Below are 20,669 nucleotides of genomic sequence, written 5' to 3' on the forward strand. Positions count from 1 at the left end.
CTTTTTAAAGATACTAAGAATTGATTAATATAAATTTCTTTTTTACGTTTTAAATTTAATATTTTTTGACTTTTTAAATAATTATAGTAGTTGTGTCAATTCAAGATGCATCAATAAAGAAGAGTACCAAAATCCGTACAACCTCTATATCAGCCTATACACTAGATGGCAGTTTTATGCATACAAACAATAATATTTTGACCAATTGGAATTTGTTATATTTCTGTGTTAAACAGTATCAACCAATAATGTAACGAGATGTGTCCAACATCCAGGCACAATGACGTCATTATTTCCACGTTGGAAGCTGTCAATTTGTCACAGTCATGTTTTGTAAATTTTATTTACTAAAATTGCAGCAGCATGTTTTTATAAACTAATAAATGCATTATTTCTTAGATTATGCGGTTAAATAGAAAAACAATTAACTGAACATAGTGCCCGTCGAAAAGTGATATGGTTTATGTAATGATGACCTCAAATTGGAATTATTGCAATCATGACTCTTGTTAACGAAGACATGGATAAAATGTGGGAATACTTATCCAAGAATGATCAAGAAGTTGTAGAATACAATAAAATGGACAGCATCGCGCATAATGTGGTACGTACTTACAACTTCAAATTAGGCTTAATCTCGTAATTACGACCGATAACATAATAGGTATTATATACCTACATATATAACGTAAACCCAGTGATTGTTAAATAATAGGGAAATTTATTTGGTGAAAGGAAGCGAGTGAATTAAAGCGCGCGCGCGCTGAAGCAATGAATTTTTGACTGGCGTAACTCGTAGAACTGCTTTCATGGGCCTATGCCCCTACTTTTACCGTTACCCGCTCATTTTGTTATTGGATCGGACGTGGCTATCGCGCCGGCACATTTTATTGACGAATCTACGGGTTTCCTTATCTAATTAGTGTTAAACGCGCCTGTGTATTTTCCCCGTCAGTGTATCTCTCACCGAGCGTGATTGTGATCGTGTGTGTAACCGGCGTGACAAAACACAAACAAGTTATAGTTGTATTGGTTTGCCAACAAGGCACCATGCGGTTGCATTTTCCATATGCCAATTAATTATTATATAGTGTACCTATATTTTATGACTGAAAAGGTGTCTGATTGTATTGGAGTTGTCCTTACAAGTGCATAGTTACTTATTTTAAACATTAAGTGGTATATTTTAAGTTAATTGGATTGAATGAGTTGACAGACACTCATGACTATCTAGGAAAATGGATAAGAAACTAGATCTTTTATCACTGCTAGAGGTTTGTTTTATTTTAAATTTTTATTTTATTATAAGTAATTATTTTTTACAAAATTTTATGAAGTTGAAAAGTAATAGCACAATTTGGACACATTATAAAATGCAAGAATAATAATTGTATCAATATTCTTCAGTAACATATTAGATTTCCAAAGCATTATATAAGTCAATATTATCTAAGATGATTTAAGGTTTCTTTGCTAAACTACCCTTAAAGATGTAAACAAGTATTTCTAAAGTTAATAAAGATGTATGCATAGATATGTATACTTAAGTAGCAAGCACTTAGACTAATTAATGTAATTTAAACTAATCTAAAGTGAACCTATTGAGATGCATTCCCCTTTATAAACATTCTTGATATTAAAATAGTATTATTTTATATATACATGTATATTTATTTTAAGTTTTAACTATATAATTTCATGATACTATTGATTAAAAGTTATACAAATTTGATTAGTATATATGAATATTATAATAATTTTTGCACCTTATTAAAATTCTATTGCGTAGAATGCACTTCCTTTCACTTTATCTTAAAGTAAAAGTCTTAAATGAAAGTAAGTTTCATAATGTAAAGTAAAAGGCTGCCTGAATATATCCGATTAATAAATTTAATTTTTTAATTTTAATTACTGTATGCTAATGATTATTCGTTAGCATTATATGTTGTCATAATCATCAAATAACAGATTCATTAATAAAAATTAGTTAATCCCTTTAATTGTATTCCATTTACATATTATTATTTGTGTCTTTGTCACACTTGGTTTACATTAGACATCAGCCTAGTTTCCTGGGGTTTTCTGTGAAACAAAAGATGATCAAAAAGCAGAAGATACTAAAATAAAGTTTTGATTCACTTTAACAAATGTAAAAAATGATAAAATATTTTGTCTAAGAAAGTACATAAATTACTTTACATGATTTATCATTTGTTTTATTCCTTAGTGACAATTATTTCACTTACTTATTTAATTTATGTATTATTTTAAAATAGAATACTAGACACAATTTAAAAATATGTTTTACATTAGAAGACTATTTATTTAAATGTGTGTTTACCCCATGCTATAAAATGCTATTTATTAAATAGTACCAAGACTTCCTTAGGAGTAATAGGCATAACATTTAAACAGTATTTAAATTATATGTTTGAAAAATGATATGAAAGTTATTTTGGTGATTTATTGAAATATGTTTTTAAAACTATAAAATTGTTACAGTCTGACTCATGGCAGACAACATCGGATGACTTTCTGGAGAACATATTTTCTCTGGAGCAGGGTTCATTGGATTTTCTAGAAAACTCCATACCAGATTTCAACCTATGTCCTAATGAGCCTGAAATTAATGGACTTAGTAGTTCCAGTTCGGATAGTGGGGTGTCCTCAGATCAAACTGAATTGTAAGTATACTAGTTTTTTTTAAATATTTGCTTGTAAGTCGTAAAATTTACCAGCACATTCTAATAAATTTTGCTTCTGGGTGTTATATATATAAAATATATTAGATTATAAGCAGAAAACAGCAAAGTATATTGTAAGTGCAAGTAATAATAATCTTTAATCTCAAAGAATGCAATTATGATTATTTTAACATGTCAGCAAATTGATTGTGTTTCAAGATGGTTTCAAATGCTGACTAATATGTATTGCTTCACATACTGGTTTAATTTATTAATATAATTTGTGACCTTATAACTAGAATGTATTTTAAAGCATGTTCTATGATAATGCATGACACAAATGCACTGATAACATTTTGATGTATATAAAAGATAACAGTCCCGTGGCAACAATATTTTTCTTCGTAAATTATAAATATGTGAAGTTTTTATATTATGCATACAAAAGCAATAACTTATACGTTTAGATATAACATCGCTTATATGCGGCGGTTAAACAAGCATCTCCTGGACAAGAATTGTGGCCAAATGTCTGTCCAGTTCTGTCTTTATATATACTGTCTTTTACCTCCATTAAGGCCCGTTCTAGTAGTACGTTGGCTCTATAAGCGGGGGTGCTCTTTTGTTTTCTTATTTTGTGATTATGTTCACAGTAATTATTTACTTTTTTTACACATATTACCCACACATTGTTTATGCTTGAAAACGAAATGCATTTTCGAGGATTCCTACAAAAAGTTAATACTGGAACGGACCAGAAGTGTATGTTTTCTTATTTACGTTATTTTTAGTGTTAAAGTTCTAGCAGAAAAGAAGAACACCTATTTCAAATTTAACATAATAACCAATGGATCTTATTCTACCGTGACGTAACATGTCATCAGAATCAACCTCAACCTCTGATTATGTTCATGGCCTTTACGGGCAACTTAGCATTTGAACTGTAGACTTAAATGTATGCAAATATTGTTGCTATGACATTTTTTATATATTAACTTGAACCTTTGTGTCTATCCGGGTGTACCGTAATGGGCATGTTAAATATAACCCCAATTTGTAGATTGCCTGTAGAAATTGTAGTAGGTGTCTCTCTAGATAATTATTACAATTAAACTTGCATATAAAAAGGAAATCTGTCATATTCGTCTTCAACCCTGCTTTGTTGCATTTAATTACGCCATTGGAATTTAAATCGCACCTGTCTTTATGAATATCGATGAATCATTTGGAATTTGTAATGTTAACGGGTCTTCCGTAACCGCTCAACAACGAAATGTTTGCTAAGTATCCACACTTGAATCGTACCGCGGCATAAATGACTAGGATTACAACTTATAAGTATGTTTGGGTACTTATTATTAGATAAAAACTCGCTGCGATGCACGAGTTTTGCTGTTATAAATCCATTACTGGTAGTCGCGGCGCGAAAATTGTGTCCTCACAAAAACTACTAAATAAATAGTTTTCCTTAAAAATACTTAGTGTAAAGTGCTTATCTGGCTGTAATAGCGGAGTTCCTATAACAACAATTGTTATTCACTGCGTCGAGTACAGAATATACTGATGAATTCAAGTTTTAAAATCGCGTTTCGTTGTTTGAATTAACAGACTTTTCTTTACTTCAAATTATTACCTATAATGCATATGGGAATCAGCACACTACGCTCTGCAAGGCGTAGGAGTATATAGTAGTTTTTTTGTTTAACGGGCAAACATCCTATCATGGAATTTGGTTGCGAATTTTTGCAGCCCGCAATTCCTAATCCTAGTCGTGCAGATAGTTGCAATTTTTCTGTCAATGTATATGTATAATTAACATGCATTGCAAAGAAAAACATTTCAAGGACACCGGCTTGTCTTATTATGAAAAAACATCGCGCGTCAAACACAGATGACTGAATTTAAGAGCATGAGAAATTAATTTAAATTCTATTATCAATTATGGACCAGTTTCCTTTAGCGATAGAGCCGAACAAACAACCCTATGTCGACTAAAATGGCAAGAGTTGTGTTACTCTAATCACTTAACCACATAACCGAATTTATTTTAATTTAGCGATAGTTATGTGCTTAATACTTATTTTAATGTAATATATTGGAGATTTATTCCCATTCGTTAATTTTCGTTACAGATATGTATACGCATTGAAAATATTAACTTATATAAAATATATACACTTAAACACATTCGATTTAACAATTTATTTTACATAACATGTTTCTAGTGCCTTTCGGAAATAGTGGACATATCTCTCGATACCTAAGGGGTGAGATTCTTCAAATCACTCAAATACATTTTTGACGTATGGAGTCTTCTAGAAGTTGCCCGCTGATTGGTTCAAAGAGTAGCACTTGCTTAAACTTTGGTCTTTGGAACATAAGCTATTAAAATTAAAAATATTTAGTTCTTAAAATTAAAAATTTATTTGTCTAAATTACCTAAAAAAATCCAAAATCAGGAAAATATTTTTAAGTTTATTTTGACTTGTGAATTCCAATTTTATTATAGCCCTACTCAGTCGATTCGATGATCAATTACTAAATAATTAAAAAGCACTGTGGAATTTTAAATAATAAATTGACGTTATATCGAGGTCACATGTTATCATTACTTGTTCGTATCAGTACTATCTTCTATATATCCTTTCCGTCACCTTGCTGTTTTTAAACATACATTGTATTACATAGATCTGGTAAATCCGGGTAACTGTGTTACACGCTTATTAATATGCAAATGGAAACCAATGAACCTTTCAATAAGCTACAATTGGCAGCCGTAGTTTGGAGTATTAAAATATTACGGATATTAAAAACTCACTCAAAGTAGAGGGTAAATCGGTCTATGGTAAATATTTTTCAGTGCCACAGGTTCATTCAATAGTTTAAATATTTCGTAACTGATAATAACGTACATATTTACATAACTCGACGTTGTCAACGAGGGCCTCGCGATAAAAAAATTATTGAATTGTAAGCCAATCATAATAAATATGTCTATTTCTAATTCATAAGTGGACATAAATCTCAATAAATTAATATTGATTTCAATCCCAAAACACATTGCCGTGGATAAATGATACAAGGTACTATAAGAGACTGTTATCAGTTTTTTTTATTTATACAACGCCGTATTACGGTTGGACGCGTGAAATTTTGTACTAGAAATAAGCTTAGTATCTTCATTTTCTTGACTTGATATATCTGTTTCATTTTTATATACCCAATAGTCTGCTCGAATTACTTAACGAAAGTTTGCTTAGTAAATATTATACAACTCTTAATTCAAATTAAATTAATATTACAACACAATCCAGGACTTTACACAACCATGATTTATTTAAACAAGAAAGTCAAGTTCATTCACTTTCTAAGATACGAAGCAAACTTAACAGGTTCTTGACCAGTGGAAATTAATTTGGTATTATGTGATTTCATCTCATGCCTTAAAAATACGAAGCTGGAATTTGAATAACAGGTTTGATTTAAATAAAATATGTAGTTTGCGTGAAACACGTGGAAATCTAAGATTTTTACGTACGTGTTTCCTTACAAAGTAGATGAAATAAATTCTTAAATCATATTTCATTAATTTCGATACAAAATAATCACTTCATCACTATTTTTAGTACCTGAACAACACTAACTATTCTATGAATAATGAAAAGAAATTGGCATAATTTCTTTATAATGATGTTAAATATAAAGAAATCCTGCCAATAGTATAATTTTTATCGGAATTTTCACTTTTTTGATTAACCATTCGGTTGAATTTTAACCAAAACTGGTAAATAAATTTGAAAAATCATCGTAGGAGTTAAAATATAATTTTATACCAATTTCGTTTCCCTTCAATTTTACAAATATGGAAGATTAAATTACTTCCTTAGAGGCGAAAATTTTATAGTTTACTTGCGATCACTTACTTGCCTTGATGTAAAATATCGTCGTTACAGAAACCCTTCCTCAAGTTTTTATTGAACGCTTGAAATAATTTCTACAGAAGGTTGAATCAGAGTTTGTCCTTTACAGCCTCGTGCCATTTGAAAATAAATAGCAGTAGTACTTCGACTATTTTGTTTGACGTACAAAGTGACGTAAAAAATGACACAAAATGTTTTAATTAAAAAATGATGTTTAACAGTATTGCTTTGTCGTTGTATTAACATAATGAAACCTAAAAGAGGCCAAGGAGATTGATTGAAAAATCATTTGTGTCAATATTACTTGAAAATAACTTCTTACGGGGTATTTATATGTGATATTATGCCTTTACTTCGTCATACTGCGCTTTATTGCGTCATTGCTGGTTTATAATGCCACGTACATTATTCTATTTTCACATCACCTACTTATATACTATTTTATGCCTTTCAACTTTGCGGAAGTCTTTCAAAGGAAACATTTGTATGCGTAATATTAAACTAGGAGAAATATACAGACCCGAATACCCTTGCAAATAACGGTTACATCTGTTGGGGGTTTATTAAAATTGAGTATTCTGTACGAATAAAATGAATTCTCATTATACTATTTCACTGGATCATCGTTTCTCAACCATTTTTATGTCGCTACTCACGAAAAAGCTAAGTTAAGTTGCGATTGCGACAGCCTTCATTGACCGTCATTGGTCCCGTATAAGTATTTATGTAATACAACACTATATTGATAAAAAAATCTATTGTATTCTATATGTAGTTTATGTATTATTTTTCAACAGACTGCAACCCTCTTTTAAAATAAACTCGCCCCCCCCCCCCCAAGAGTCTTGGAACCCCCCGCTTTAGTAACAATCCTCTGGATATTTTTATCTATATAAATATTTATATTTTTTTTCTAACAGCGATTTCGAACAACAACTATCGCCGTATCTCATGCAAAACTCGTGCGACGAAGAGGTCAATGCCCCTAAGCCCATGAGCCCTGGTCAAAATGTAATCATCAATGATGGATCTACAAGCCCGGGCCGAGATGTAATTATCAATGATAACTCCAGCTCTACAGATTTTGATATTTTGGATTTCGAACAGAATGTTGTACCCAGCTTCATCAATACATTCCCAGGTATGTTTGAACAGTTGCGACTATTGCGCAATTTATATTATTGTGTATTTATTGAGGAAAATTTCCATGTTTTGTTTATATGTATCAATTTCGTATGGTTTATGAATTGATTTTAATGTCCATGCAAACCCTACTTTGGTTTACTCCAATCATAGCAACAAAGACTGCATTGTAACAAACCCATTTTACAAAATAGGGAATTACTATCGGAAATAAATTGCTTGTTCTAAGTTACATACAAATTAATGCTAAATAGATAACCTCATGGGATAGAAAGTAAGGAAGGCAAATGTAGACAATCCAGATATACGTGCAAGACGACAGTCGTAGTATGAATTTTATATGTATGATGATTAAGCCAAGGCGACTAGATCGGATACAATTGTATAACGTCCTTGCAAGCTTTATCTTAAAACACCAGAAAGAGGTGTTCTCTGATTTATATAGTACTTATTTTAGCTCAGAAATCAAATTATCTTTGATCGCGGTATTAACGCAACACAGTGTTAAATTTACGAAAAACAAATTTGAAAAGTTTAACTCTACGGGTGGCATAAATAAATTAGTTTTATCTAAATCGCTTTAATAAAAAACGCTAAAATTACAGAATCGTATGAAAATTTTATAAAATAATTTTAAAATAATTCGGCAATTTTGTATCGACGCATTGTATTACTTTGGTGAACTGTTTCTTTTAAATTATGGCTATGTTAAAATTTTTGTTACTTGCAAGGGTGACTTAAATTTCACTAAGTCTTATTTTAACCGATGTTTTTGTATCAGAGATCACCAGAGTTACTTATTGTTTCATTTTTAAATTGATATCGCGTTTATACTTCCTGGCGGTATAGCTCTGGCTTGGGGTAAATCCCACTTAAGAAGGCGTTCCAACTTAATAAACTTCTATTTGTTATACACGGAACGGAAAAAAAAACACTAAATGTTGTAAAGATAATTGTATTACAATGCTCGGCCCCTAGATACCACTAATCTTCTGTCTGATAAAATTATTGATACACAGAATTATAATTCTATTGTGGAGTTTATCAAGACTTAGGAAATAAATTTGGTCAATAATAATTTTTAAAATCTATTTCATGATCAGTATAAATGTTAATTATACATATTAAGTATTTCCATCAGCAAGTAGTTAGGAAGCCTTAACATATACGCGAGAACTTTTTATGTTAAAAGTAATCTATTGTCAAGCTATGGTAATTAAAGTATCAATTTTAATTTTAGTCAAGACGGAGAGAAAGCGTCGCTCTTCCAGCTCAAGTCAAGTGACAGTTCAGGCGAAAGTTCAAAGGCCAACAATAAAAATTCCCGCCACATCAGTACAGAAACCCCAACTAGTTGTCAAAGCTCAACCACAGAAGCCGATGAAAGTTGCCAACATACAAGTGATAAATCCACAAACTAAAGTCTACTCGAAACCTGTGGAATCAGTCGCGCCACAGAGAAGAGTTATCCGCGTAGCTCCTATGGCTGGCAACCCCAGATCAATATTGTTGCCAGTGACAATAAAGGATATGAAAGATTTGAAATCGATAAAAATAATAAATGCAGCCGATTTGAAAAATGCTTCGAATATTAAAATTGCAGCTGCCAATTTGCTGTCACAGAGTAAACGGCACGAAGAATCGAGAAGTGATTACGAATATGACAGCAATGTGAATTGCGGTAAGTTATTTTTTATAGACTCTTTCATTTTTAGTATAGTATATATAGGATGTTTATGACGACATCGACAAAAACCATCTCAGAATACAGATTACAGAAGAATGTATAGTAACGTAGTAATCAATCATTTGTATGACTTTCATGTTATCTTCGGTGATATTGACCGTTATGCTACTTTTTGTAAAGGTGAACAAAAAAAATGTACTTAAGAACCTGGGTCCATTAGATTCATAAAAAAATAATCAGTTCATTGCGCTCTTAACTAACGCACTCGTCTCTTTCTGTCAAAAGTTTTTTACCCTGTGATGAAAAGAGACAGATGAGTACTTTAGTTATGACGTTGCTGTTGGACTGACGTTTGAGGAATAATTAACTAACTGGAGAAGACCCAGGGTTTCGTTTTTAAATATATTATAACTTTCTTAAAACCGTATCAGCAAATGGCACACTTTGCATTTCCTGAAAGGCCGACAACACACTTGCGAGCCGTCTGCCAGTATTATCATTATCACTTATCATCAGCTGAGCCCATTGGCAACCTGTACTAAATCTGTGGTCAGACAATGACAAGTACATTTTCTCCCAGTATGACTTATTAGTATATCGAGTATTACAAGTTTAATAGCGCTATCAAGATTTCTTAATATTTTAATTGCTCTTCCTGTAAATTAATAAAATTGCATTTATTATATTCTGACATATGTCCACAGTAATGTTAACAGTATTGTTTATCATTTTTATTTATTTTATTTTTTCATTGGGTAATATATGAATTAGAAGTTACATATATCACGTTTATAGGTTTATACCACTATAAGTGATCATGAATTGAATGACTATAATGTCGTATAAAAAAATGCTTACAATCTATTAAGAAAGTCATTAGCTTTTAAACCTGACAGATACTTTCATAGTTATAACACGATACCGTAAAAGCCAGACCAGTCTCACTGTCTCTTACATTCTCTTTTAAAGTAGGTTAAAAGGTTCTGAATCACCGACTTGATCTTTGTAATGTATATCGTTCTAAAGGTATCTGGTTTTCTATTATTGCATATTCATTTTACTATCAAATATTTTTTGGATTACGTCATTTTTTAAATAATGATTTAACTCCTCTTTGTCTTCCAGTCAAACTGTTTGCGCTGTGTTAGAAATCAGTCAGTAAGACCTAAAATTTTTCTTCTAATTTAAAATATCTTACTTAATTTGCTCTATCTCGATGCAAGGTTTTGGTATGGTCGAATTATCCAGAATAATATATACTACGTTCTGTCAATTAATATTTATTTCCTTTTCCTATTTTTAATATATAATGCTAGATTTAACTAGCCACAGTTAACCACAATATTCGACTTGAAAACAAATCTAATTAAAATTATAAATTTAAAATATACACATTTCAAAAAATGTTTAAAATAAAACGTGTGTGTATTTATGTATACGCGTTAGAAGTTATGCTTCTCTGGCGACGAGATAAAATTATTTAAAAAAAATTATCCCACGTTTGTATTAAAACCGACACTAGCAATAGAAAAAATGTATTTAATACATTTAAAGTTTTATTATAACCCATTATCTAGTTACAGTTTATTTATAACAAAAAACTAAAATGTTGACTATAGCTAAATTCAGGGTGTCGGTTTTTGTAACGGTGTGCATGCGCATCGTAAACATTTACTCTATAATTTTTCCCTAACGCGCCAAAAGAAGTATAAATAGTAAGTTATAATATACATTTTTAAGAAACCTAGCAATAAGATATTATACGTGAAAATTGCCGTGAAATTTACTACTATGCGGGGTTCACCTCCTGGTTATTTAATTTCTTATTTGCTGCCTGCCTTTTCGAGTTCTTGGGTCCCACTAATAGAAATGTATAGACGCTAAATGTCGGTTGATTGACTCATTCACAGAGTCAATTGTTTGATTTACTCTATTACACTATGCCGTTAGCTGAGATTCGGTCAATGGACTTGAGCGCGCGCAGAATATTTAAAGGTTCACTCAATGTTATGTTAGACAATTTACATTTTTGGCGCTTAAATAGATATGTTACGAAAACATTTAATAATAATAATTATTATCTTTTAGGTATCTGTGTGCCTACTATGAGAACTAAGCAGAGTATAATTCATTAGTGAAATTAAATGTTACTTTTGTTAAATAATTCTAATAAACTTTCAATTTAAATTGTTTTCCGTAGTTTTTATGTTTAATAATATATTAAAAAGTTTTGAATATAAGTGAAAAACATGATAGCAACTATTTTTTAACGTTAATTACTTTTCAAGTTAAGAAAGCGTGTAATTCTTTAACTGTAACGATTATTTATAATTTTCTAACAATTTAGGTTAGTGTTAGAATATTGTCTTATAAAAATCTACATTTAACGTTCGTAACGGAAATTAAGAAATCTTTGGGCGAATACAGTAATCTACAACGCTGTAGACCCAGACCGCATTATACCGGTGTCCCAAAAGTCGACGTCAAGTCGAATTTTTCTCATAGGTAACCACACCAGTTATCAGAAAAATTAAAAAAAAAATTAAATCGCGGTATATGAGTACTCTCGAACTACCGTTTTTTTACTCGAATATTGGGAACACGAATTTATTAAAGTTATTTAGTGTAATAACAAAACTATTCAAATAGAACTGAACTGCTATGAAAACTACTAAAACTAGTGAGACAATTGATAATGTGGGCAGGCCATAGGCAGCAGTGGTCACTAATGTAAGTGTACTCGTTCTTTATAATATTATTTTATATTTATATGATTCAAAGTTAACAGTACCCACGGCTAAATAGTTCGACAAACAGAAATATCTTTGCGATGTATTAGAATAATTAAATTATGAATTATGCTTGAAATGTTACTATTCTTACCAATGGGGAATCGCCTATTCGAGCTTAGAATTGAAGCAAACCTCTCTGTTATCACTTTTTAATACATTCGCAATTTAACACACGTAATTTCCCTATCGCGATTTGAAATTCTGAACTCTTTCAATTCGCCTTGCTTAAATACTTGTATTATGACTCACCGTACTAGAGACGCATATTCAGAATTGTTCAATACGTTATCTTGATCCCTTTTTAAACTTGCAAAAAACTCGGATCGTACTTAATAAATGTCACTACTTTTTATGTAAAAATAAGAATTAATCATTATCAGTCCTTGAGTATTATCAAAATAGGTGAACAATTATATAATATCTACTTTTCGATGAATAACAAAGTAACGAACGCTATCCGTGCAACTCGTGTTGAGAAAATAAGTTATATAATAAGGTTGTAATTGAAATAAGGTTATATACGATATAAATTAATCAGACCAATATAATAATAATCTATATTAAAAAATAGTAGATAAACGTTCTACCTAAGCTAATGAAGCAAGCTACTAATAAGACAATTTTTAATCAATCGAAATAAAATTAGTCATTGGTGTATGACCTCTATAAAAAAAAACATTTCACGCGTTTTTGGTTTCCTTTTTAATCTAGTCAGCCAGTTATATTTCATACAAAGTTCGTAATCGAACTCTTTAGTTAATAAAATATTAGCTAACAATATCCACATTTCGATTTCTTTTTATTCCCTAGAGATTAAGATTATTTTAGTCCCTGATAATGTTAACCAACGTCTATATGAATAGGTGTAATAATAAAATCATTTAAGTATAGTTATTCGCACGCAGTCATGTAAAAACCTTTGATAATAAAATGTAATAGGGGTCAGGCGATAAAGCCAGGTTATAAGTGTAACCAAGCGTTATATTATAGCTTATTCGTAAGATGGGTTTTCCTTCTTGGGGAAGAACATAATATGACATTATATAACAACAATATACACAATATTTGAGTTAAATGTATAGGAAAAGGTAAAGATAAGATCTCAATTTAGTTTTTGTACTTAAATGATGTTAAAGATTTCTTTCTTTCGCTTTGAGTAGCTTCTGTGTTCTGTCTGTATTTTATTGATTGACAAAATTTCTGCAAAAGTTTCACTGAAATATTCTAAACATGCTAGGAAATTGTGTATTCGATCGAAACACGTATGATACAGAATACAGAAAATTGCATTTCTTTACACGTTTCTTGGAAAATTTAAGTTAAAATGTGTACATAATTCGCTCCTTTGACCACGTTCTTGTCAATGTCACGCCTCAGAATATTTCATTCTAAAAGATCCAATGTGAACACAACAGTGCGGTCTTTATTTGTTTCCTAAGACCTACGACTACATATATCACTATCACATATGTCATTCACTGTACTACTAAGTATATAATTTATATTAACACTTTGTAACATTATTAGGGGCCGTTCAATTATTACGGGCTGACGTAAATCAGCTTAGATTTACTGCAATTTATCCCCCTTTCCTCTTGTCAGCAAAAGTTAGCAAATTTTTTGTTCGAATGATCATAGTATAGACTGAGGGTAATATATGTAAATAGTAAATATTTACTGTTGACGTTTTACCAAATAAGAAAATCAATGACTGCCTTCCCCTCTATAGTGCTTACGTGATACTTTAACGGTCCCTTAGTACATATGTATACAATCATGTAACATAAATTAATAAAGAGACAATAGGCCTTATCGGTAACAAGCGCTCTCTTCCAGGCAACATATATAAAACACTGAGAGTAAAAGTGCATAAGTAAATTGATAAATATAAAATACAGAATATGACGACTTATACAATTACACTATCTAAAATAAAATAAACAAAATGCAATAATCAAACAAAATATTATAATACAATCGTATTTATCGTCAAGTACTATGTTTTTGTTCTATAAAGAAATACAGAGACAGTAGATTTGTTTACCTATGATCACTTATATCAAAATTATCACAATATTGCATCATAAAGCTCCACGTCTTGAACAATAACGTGGCAACCGAGAGGATCCGATGCGAAAATATCTGTCCTTCATTTTAGTTAGTTTCAATACATTTTCATATTTTAATAAAGATATGTAACGAAACACGATGTAAACTATTGTGTAACATAATTGTGAGTTTAAATCAGTAGAGGTCCAAATGTAAACAGCAGAGTTAATTGTTTCCTTCCTTAGACCTAGTAATATAAATTTTCATACTTAAAAAAAGTAAACAAATTGCTTAGATTCATTATCATGTGACTCACTTCGTAACAGTGTGTCAGCGCGCATCAAAATATTGCATCATAAAAGCTCCAACGCGATGCATCGTGTAAACAGCAACGTGGCTTTCGAGAGGACCGGTTAATTTCTCATTTATTTCCTTAGATGACTCAGGCAGCGAACACAGCGACGATGATTCAGATCAGAAGGACCAAATTCACGACGGAAGAAATGGATATCCTCGTCTCGTTCTTACATCTGAAGAACGCCGTTTACTAGCAAAGGAGGGGATTACTCTGCCAACGAGCTACCCGCTTACAAAGCACGAAGAAAGGGAATTGAAAAGGATACGACGCAAGATCAGGAATAAGATCTCTGCCCAAGATTCTAGGAAACGCAAGAAGGAATATGTTGATGGATTAGAAGACAGGTGCCTATATTTATTTTTACAATAGATTATCCTCCCATCTGATAGTTATAATGATTTAATTTCTTGATTTTTTTTAAATATATTCGTTTCTTATCCTAGCATAATTACACCTAAAACATATGTATGTAATGTAAGCAGTAACTACTTTATATTTCCAGGGTCAAACAATGCACAGCTGATAATCAAACCTTGATGAAGAGGATCAAACTGCTACAGTCACAGAACCAGACTCTTACGCAACAATTGAAGAGGTTACAGGTAATTTTATGATTTATTTTACGATTTTATTAATTTACGTCCAAGATCCTAATTTAAAAACGATACATTTTTGTTTTTCATGCCTATGTCATTTATCCATGTTATATATATAGGTATTTGTACTACGATATATTATTGAACGAGTGTAAGCCTAGTTAGTGGCTTCAGCGTGCGACTCTCATACCTGAGACTGCGACTGCCAAGTTATTGTACAACTCGTACTATTTACGGCTTACCTTCATTTGTTTATTTTTGCTTAAACATTATAAATCCACTAAGACTACTGAAGGGCAACACAGTACAAATTCTTTTACTTAAAAAAAAAATTCAAAATCAATACAAAAACAAAACGAAATCATTGAACAGACATTAAAAAATTAGTAATAAAAAAATCCATTTAATTTTTTTCGTGTTCTTCCGTTTCTACATAATCATAAGTTTGCATTAAACCCGAATATTTTTGTTCTATACAAAAAACTTAGTTTTTATTATTTTTTCAGAGCGTATTAACCGGCGTGACGCCATCTAGCGGCAAAGCGCAGCCAGCAACATGTCTCCTAGTTCTCCTGTTGTCCGTGGCGTTAGTTGCCTTACCGTCAATGCGAGAGGAGCCAGTACGAAGGAATGAAAGGGCTTCCACAACTCCAGCTGCAGTTACTAGAGCACTGTTGTCTGCTACAAACAGTAAGGATTTTTATACTGTTCAATTTTATTGTGTTTTTTTAGTTAATCTCCTTCCAAAAAATATAAGTATACTTCAAACAAACAGTCATCATTTAAAATTGGGTTTTAATGATAGCAATACTATAATATATAGTTCAAACAAAGTTTAACAACTCAGTTACCGCTTGTTAAATAATAAAATAGTACAACAGAGTACCGTGTGAAAGACGCATGACATGTGAATATTATTCAAATGTAACTCCAAAATCCATTTTCATTTTCTTGGAAGTACGATAGATTTCGCTTTCAAAATTATGATACAGATATGTAGGTATATCTATTATGTATAAAGTATGTATGTTGTATGTATATCTATTATATACATATACTTAAAAGATAATAAAGATATACATTTTATAAATTTTCGATACATATATGTATCTTTGTTCTGTCTTTTAGTTCCAAATACGCTCACTTAAACCATTTCTTATTAAATTTATTGTTACAATTTATAACTAAATTTTCAATTTCACGGTCTTTAGGTCTGTATACTTATTTTTTAAATAGAAAATTATTATGTAAATTATGTAATTAATTTGAAATTAGTTCTAGTATAGTGATAAATAAAATTCAAGGTAATTTTTTGTGTTACTGTATTATTTAGGATTTTTTAAATTGTTTTGTTACCCAAGCGATATTTCACAGCATTGAAAAAGTGACAGTATTAATAAACTAAGAGATTTGACTAAAATACTTTACAACATGCAATAAAAAGATAAAACTTTCGCGAATGTTAAATTTAATTTTGGTGTCTGTAACATTTAAATTGTAGTATAATTAAAATATTTAGTGACTCTTTTCATACAGTTTTTGCGTCACCTTAGATTATTTTGGAAATCAGGGTCATAGTTTAGTATACGGTATTTTTTATATACGATGTATAAAAAGAGTTTTTTGCCAACCCTTGATTACGAATGGTAATAATGAACCCGGACGTTAGTGAATGTCCTGAACGGTTCAGTTGTAAAGAGAAAGTACCAAAATGTACGCTTTGAATTCAATTCATAGCGCTTGCTCAAGTTGTTACTTTGTTTCACTATACTATCATTAGGACTAGCATTAAAATAGTTTTCCTTTATTTCTTCATGTTTTAATTAAATATTACTACAACGTACATACATCTAGTAGTAGAACCCGTTAGACTCGATAAATGAACTAGTATTGTCCAGGCTTGAACAATTTAAAATATCTAGAAATTTTGTTTAGGGATCCTATTTACAAAAGTCCCCGTAATAGTAAGGTCCCGAACCTCCGTAAAAAGTTCTTTATACTCAATAGTAAATCCGTCAATATGTTAAATTGTCATTTATGTAACCGGACTGATAAGGCCGGCGTTTACGCAAACCAAACTCGAAATATCAGTTATCTCGGTGCTTGACATTTCATACAGTTTTTATATCCAAAGTCGAACACGATAAAATATGTAGGTTTGTAGGTAACTTCGGAAATTATAAAGTATTCTTTACAAAACTGTTTATCCGCTAAAAAGATCTCTAATAATTGTTACTTAACTTTTTGAAACTTTTGAAATTATAATTGTTTTTTTTTTACGTAAATTAATAATACGTATATACTAGTTATTATTCTGCAACACAGATGGCGCTGTTATCAAATATTTAGTGATGCAATTACTTTTTAATTACGCGCTGTAATTGGGACGACCCTATGTTTTGGGTGGCTAGACTTATATTCCGTACATATTTATAACTGTTATATATTATATATATGAAATGTTCGTTATCTATACTAATATTATAAAGAGGAAAGGTTTGATTTTTTGTTTGTTTGTTTGTATGAATTGAATAGGCTCCGAAACTACTTGGCAGATTTGAAAAATTCTTTCACTGTTGGAAAGCTACATCATTCCTGAGTGACATAGGCTATATTTCATTTTCAAAAAAATAGGCATCCTTACTAAAATTACGATAACATTAACATTTGTTTATTATTTGATACAATTCTAACAGATGGCGCTGAGTTAAAGGTAGTAGTTTGGCAAGACGACGTTTGCCAGGTCAGCTAGTATATTATATTATTAATTATACGCACTGTATCTGATTTATATGCTAATTACACGTATTTCATATATATATATATATATTGGTACTCAGTTTACTTTTTTTTTAGAAATGGTCCTTGACGAGGCAGTAATAGATGACGGGGAATTCAACATGGACGAGCTGATTACATTCAACCGCGCGCATTCCGACCACGATTACCAAGTCGTCAAACAAACCGAAACCAAGCTTCCCGGAGGCTACATTGACCTGCCAATTGACGAAGACTGGCCCCCAAACAAGAAACGTATGAAAACAGAGTTCGACTACGGAGACGGCTCGGATTACATTGCACCCATAATCAGACAAGAAAACTACGAATCGCCAAAAGCTTTACCGAAACTTGAAGAATATGACAACACTCTAACCAATACCTTGCTTTCCACTGGACGGAAGATAGGCGAGCTTTTGAACGCATTTTCCTTGATTCCAGTTAAAAATGAGGACATTTTGGTAGAGGAGCTCGATTTCGATTCGAGAAACAATACTGAGGTGAACAGTTTTGTCGTCAATGGCACTACTGCTATATAAGTTTTATTTTTGAGATCAAATACTATTTTATTGAAAGTAAAAACTAGATTTTTATAAATTTGGTGATTTTAAGTCAAATGTACACATAAAACAGTTCCCTTTTCATAAACTGTATGAGCCTTTAAAATAGTATTTTTTTTTTGTTTAGATTTTATTACATATATTTTCACGGAATTTAAATCAATCAAAGTTAAGGTTTATTAAGGAATAATTATGTAGGCTAAGGAAATCTTGTCCATTATTTAGATTATATTTATTTTATAGATTTAATATATCTTTTGCGATATTTTTTTAGCTTTTTTTATTTAAGCATTTCTTTTTTCGGTGCAATTAAGTTATGATCTTCAGTGTTATCGTAATATTTTAGTTTTAAGTATTCTTTAATATTTGGTTACAATAAGATGTGTCGATAGGAAATCGTTGTATTTGCAATGTGAATGTTTAATAAAATATGAGATATTGCTTTATCTTTCATTTGTCTCTGACCATGCCTACTAATAACACCATTGTTATTGAATATTTCATTAAAGATTACATTACATTGCTAGGTAACGGGAAAAAATTAAGTTTAGAGACATTATATTTCCAACGGATCCTACTTATTACTAATGAATAAATGAATAGTGAGTTTTATTTATTCTTGATATTTTATCTTTTAACACAAACTAACAATAATTTGTTACATTTTGAGTAGTATAATACACATCGATTCATATTCCTTATTTTGTTAATTTAGCTGCCTTCTAGTGTAGTGCAAGGCTGATTATGTATTTTATTTATTTATTTGATAAAATAGTCACTGATATACCTTAGAAACTACACAAAATGTCATTTTAAAATGCCTTTCTGGGCAAGTTGGCGTCGCACTAATCCCTGTGACGTACTATGTTTGTAAGTACGTAAACAAACGTCGATTCTTTATGTGTTAATCATTCTGCGATTTATGTTACTTCTTAACAATAACGTACACATTATTTTTTGACCATAAACAACTAAACTCCCCTCAAACCCTTGTCAGTATTAGGATTATACAGGCAAAAACATTACTTATATTATACAAGTGTCGTCATCGTTGATAGACTAATTCTAGGTTCTGACACTTGAATGACGTATTAAAAATAAATATTTGTAATTATAATTTTTTAACACTAAACTAATGACTACACAGATTACTATTTATAAACACTTCATTTTTCATTTTCTCTAGTAGTACATTAGTGTTGTATATATAATGAATAGTTCACTGGTTTGATAATTTATTAAAGCGCCATCTTCATTTACTTTTACACACCTTTCAATAGCCACTGCCCTACAATGGACCAATTAGTATAGTGGGGCTAAGTTGCGACGCTGTTGAAAAACCTGCAAGCCGACGGTTCTAGAAAATTGGGCTGTCAAATTTTGCCAGCTAAAAACACTGCAGTAAAAACGCTTAAATTTTGAGACAAAAACTTTTATTATAGTAATAGACACATTTAATAAATAGATTTTTCTTGCTTCGGGCACGTATTATTTAGCAAGATTTTCGGCTTTATATAAATTATAATTAATTATTCATAGAACAATAGAATTACAGACAACCTTACTGAATTTATATTTAATTATCTTCATAACCTTTATATAAATGCAATTTTTAGAAATACATCATATTTTTATGCAAATAATATTCTAATAATATCAACTTTTTCAATACAATCACGAAACGACCTGCTTGAGTATATTGAGGCGACTTCTAAATAAAAGGAACAAAGTTATTAATTTTTAAAAACGTTTCAGAAGTTTTGACACTTGGTTTGAAATAGACAATGCAATTTAGCAATGGGTTCATGTAAGAGTTGCGTGTTTCAGTTTCGAAGACAAACAATTAATTATAATGTTAATGAATTAAGAGTCTCTCCCTTCTCGAGAATCCTTATATCACTTATGTCGTTTTGTTATCGACGCAATAATTATCGTTAAGAAATTGTAAGCTTTTTTAAAATGTTAACCTAATAATATCTTCGCCTTGTCTTCAAATACAGCATTTGAATTCTTTAAAGTAGACAAGCTGCAACGGTACTTAGATGATTTATGTACAAAACATTGCGAGGTCCTGAAATCAATTTCCAGAGAAACTGCTGAAA

The 20,669-nt window shown here is 30.8% G+C and overlaps 1 protein-coding gene across 2 annotated transcripts; it reads left to right on the forward strand.

Annotated features, from left to right (window-relative positions):
• The first annotated feature begins 317 nt into the window (after positions 1–317).
• Positions 318–19,007, forward strand: LOC111004257. 2 transcript variants are annotated; one of them, XM_022275198.2, is made up of 8 exons: positions 318–604; positions 2,503–2,684; positions 7,525–7,745; positions 8,988–9,428; positions 14,713–14,977; positions 15,136–15,235; positions 15,736–15,919; positions 18,086–19,007. In XM_022275198.2, exons 1-8 carry the CDS (start codon positions 500–502, stop codon positions 18,544–18,546), a joined length of 1,959 nt encoding a protein of 652 aa, XP_022130890.2. In that variant the 5' UTR covers positions 318–499; the 3' UTR covers positions 18,547–19,007. The 2 variants fall into 2 exon arrangements, with proteins under 2 accessions (XP_022130890.2, XP_022130891.1); XM_022275199.2 differs by lacking the exon at positions 318–604 and adding an exon at positions 841–1,274.
• The last annotated feature ends 1,662 nt before the right edge of the window (positions 19,008–20,669 follow it).

The sequence above is a fragment of the Pieris rapae genome, chromosome 5 (genome assembly GCF_905147795.1).
Source record: "Pieris rapae chromosome 5, ilPieRapa1.1, whole genome shotgun sequence".
Taxonomy (NCBI): Eukaryota; Metazoa; Arthropoda; class Insecta; order Lepidoptera; family Pieridae; genus Pieris; species Pieris rapae.

Excerpts from the sequence above, each read along its gene's own strand:
- LOC111004257 (XM_022275198.2), top strand. The coding sequence starts at position 500 with ATGACTCTTGTTAACGAAGACATGGATAAAATGTGGGAATACTTATCC. Across the intron at positions 2,685-7,524 it reads TCCTCAGATCAAACTGAATT|CGATTTCGAACAACAACTAT; the intron begins GTAAGTATACTA and ends TTTTTCTAACAG. Across the intron at positions 15,920-18,085 it reads ACTGTTGTCTGCTACAAACA|AAATGGTCCTTGACGAGGCA; the intron begins GTAAGGATTTTT and ends CTTTTTTTTTAG.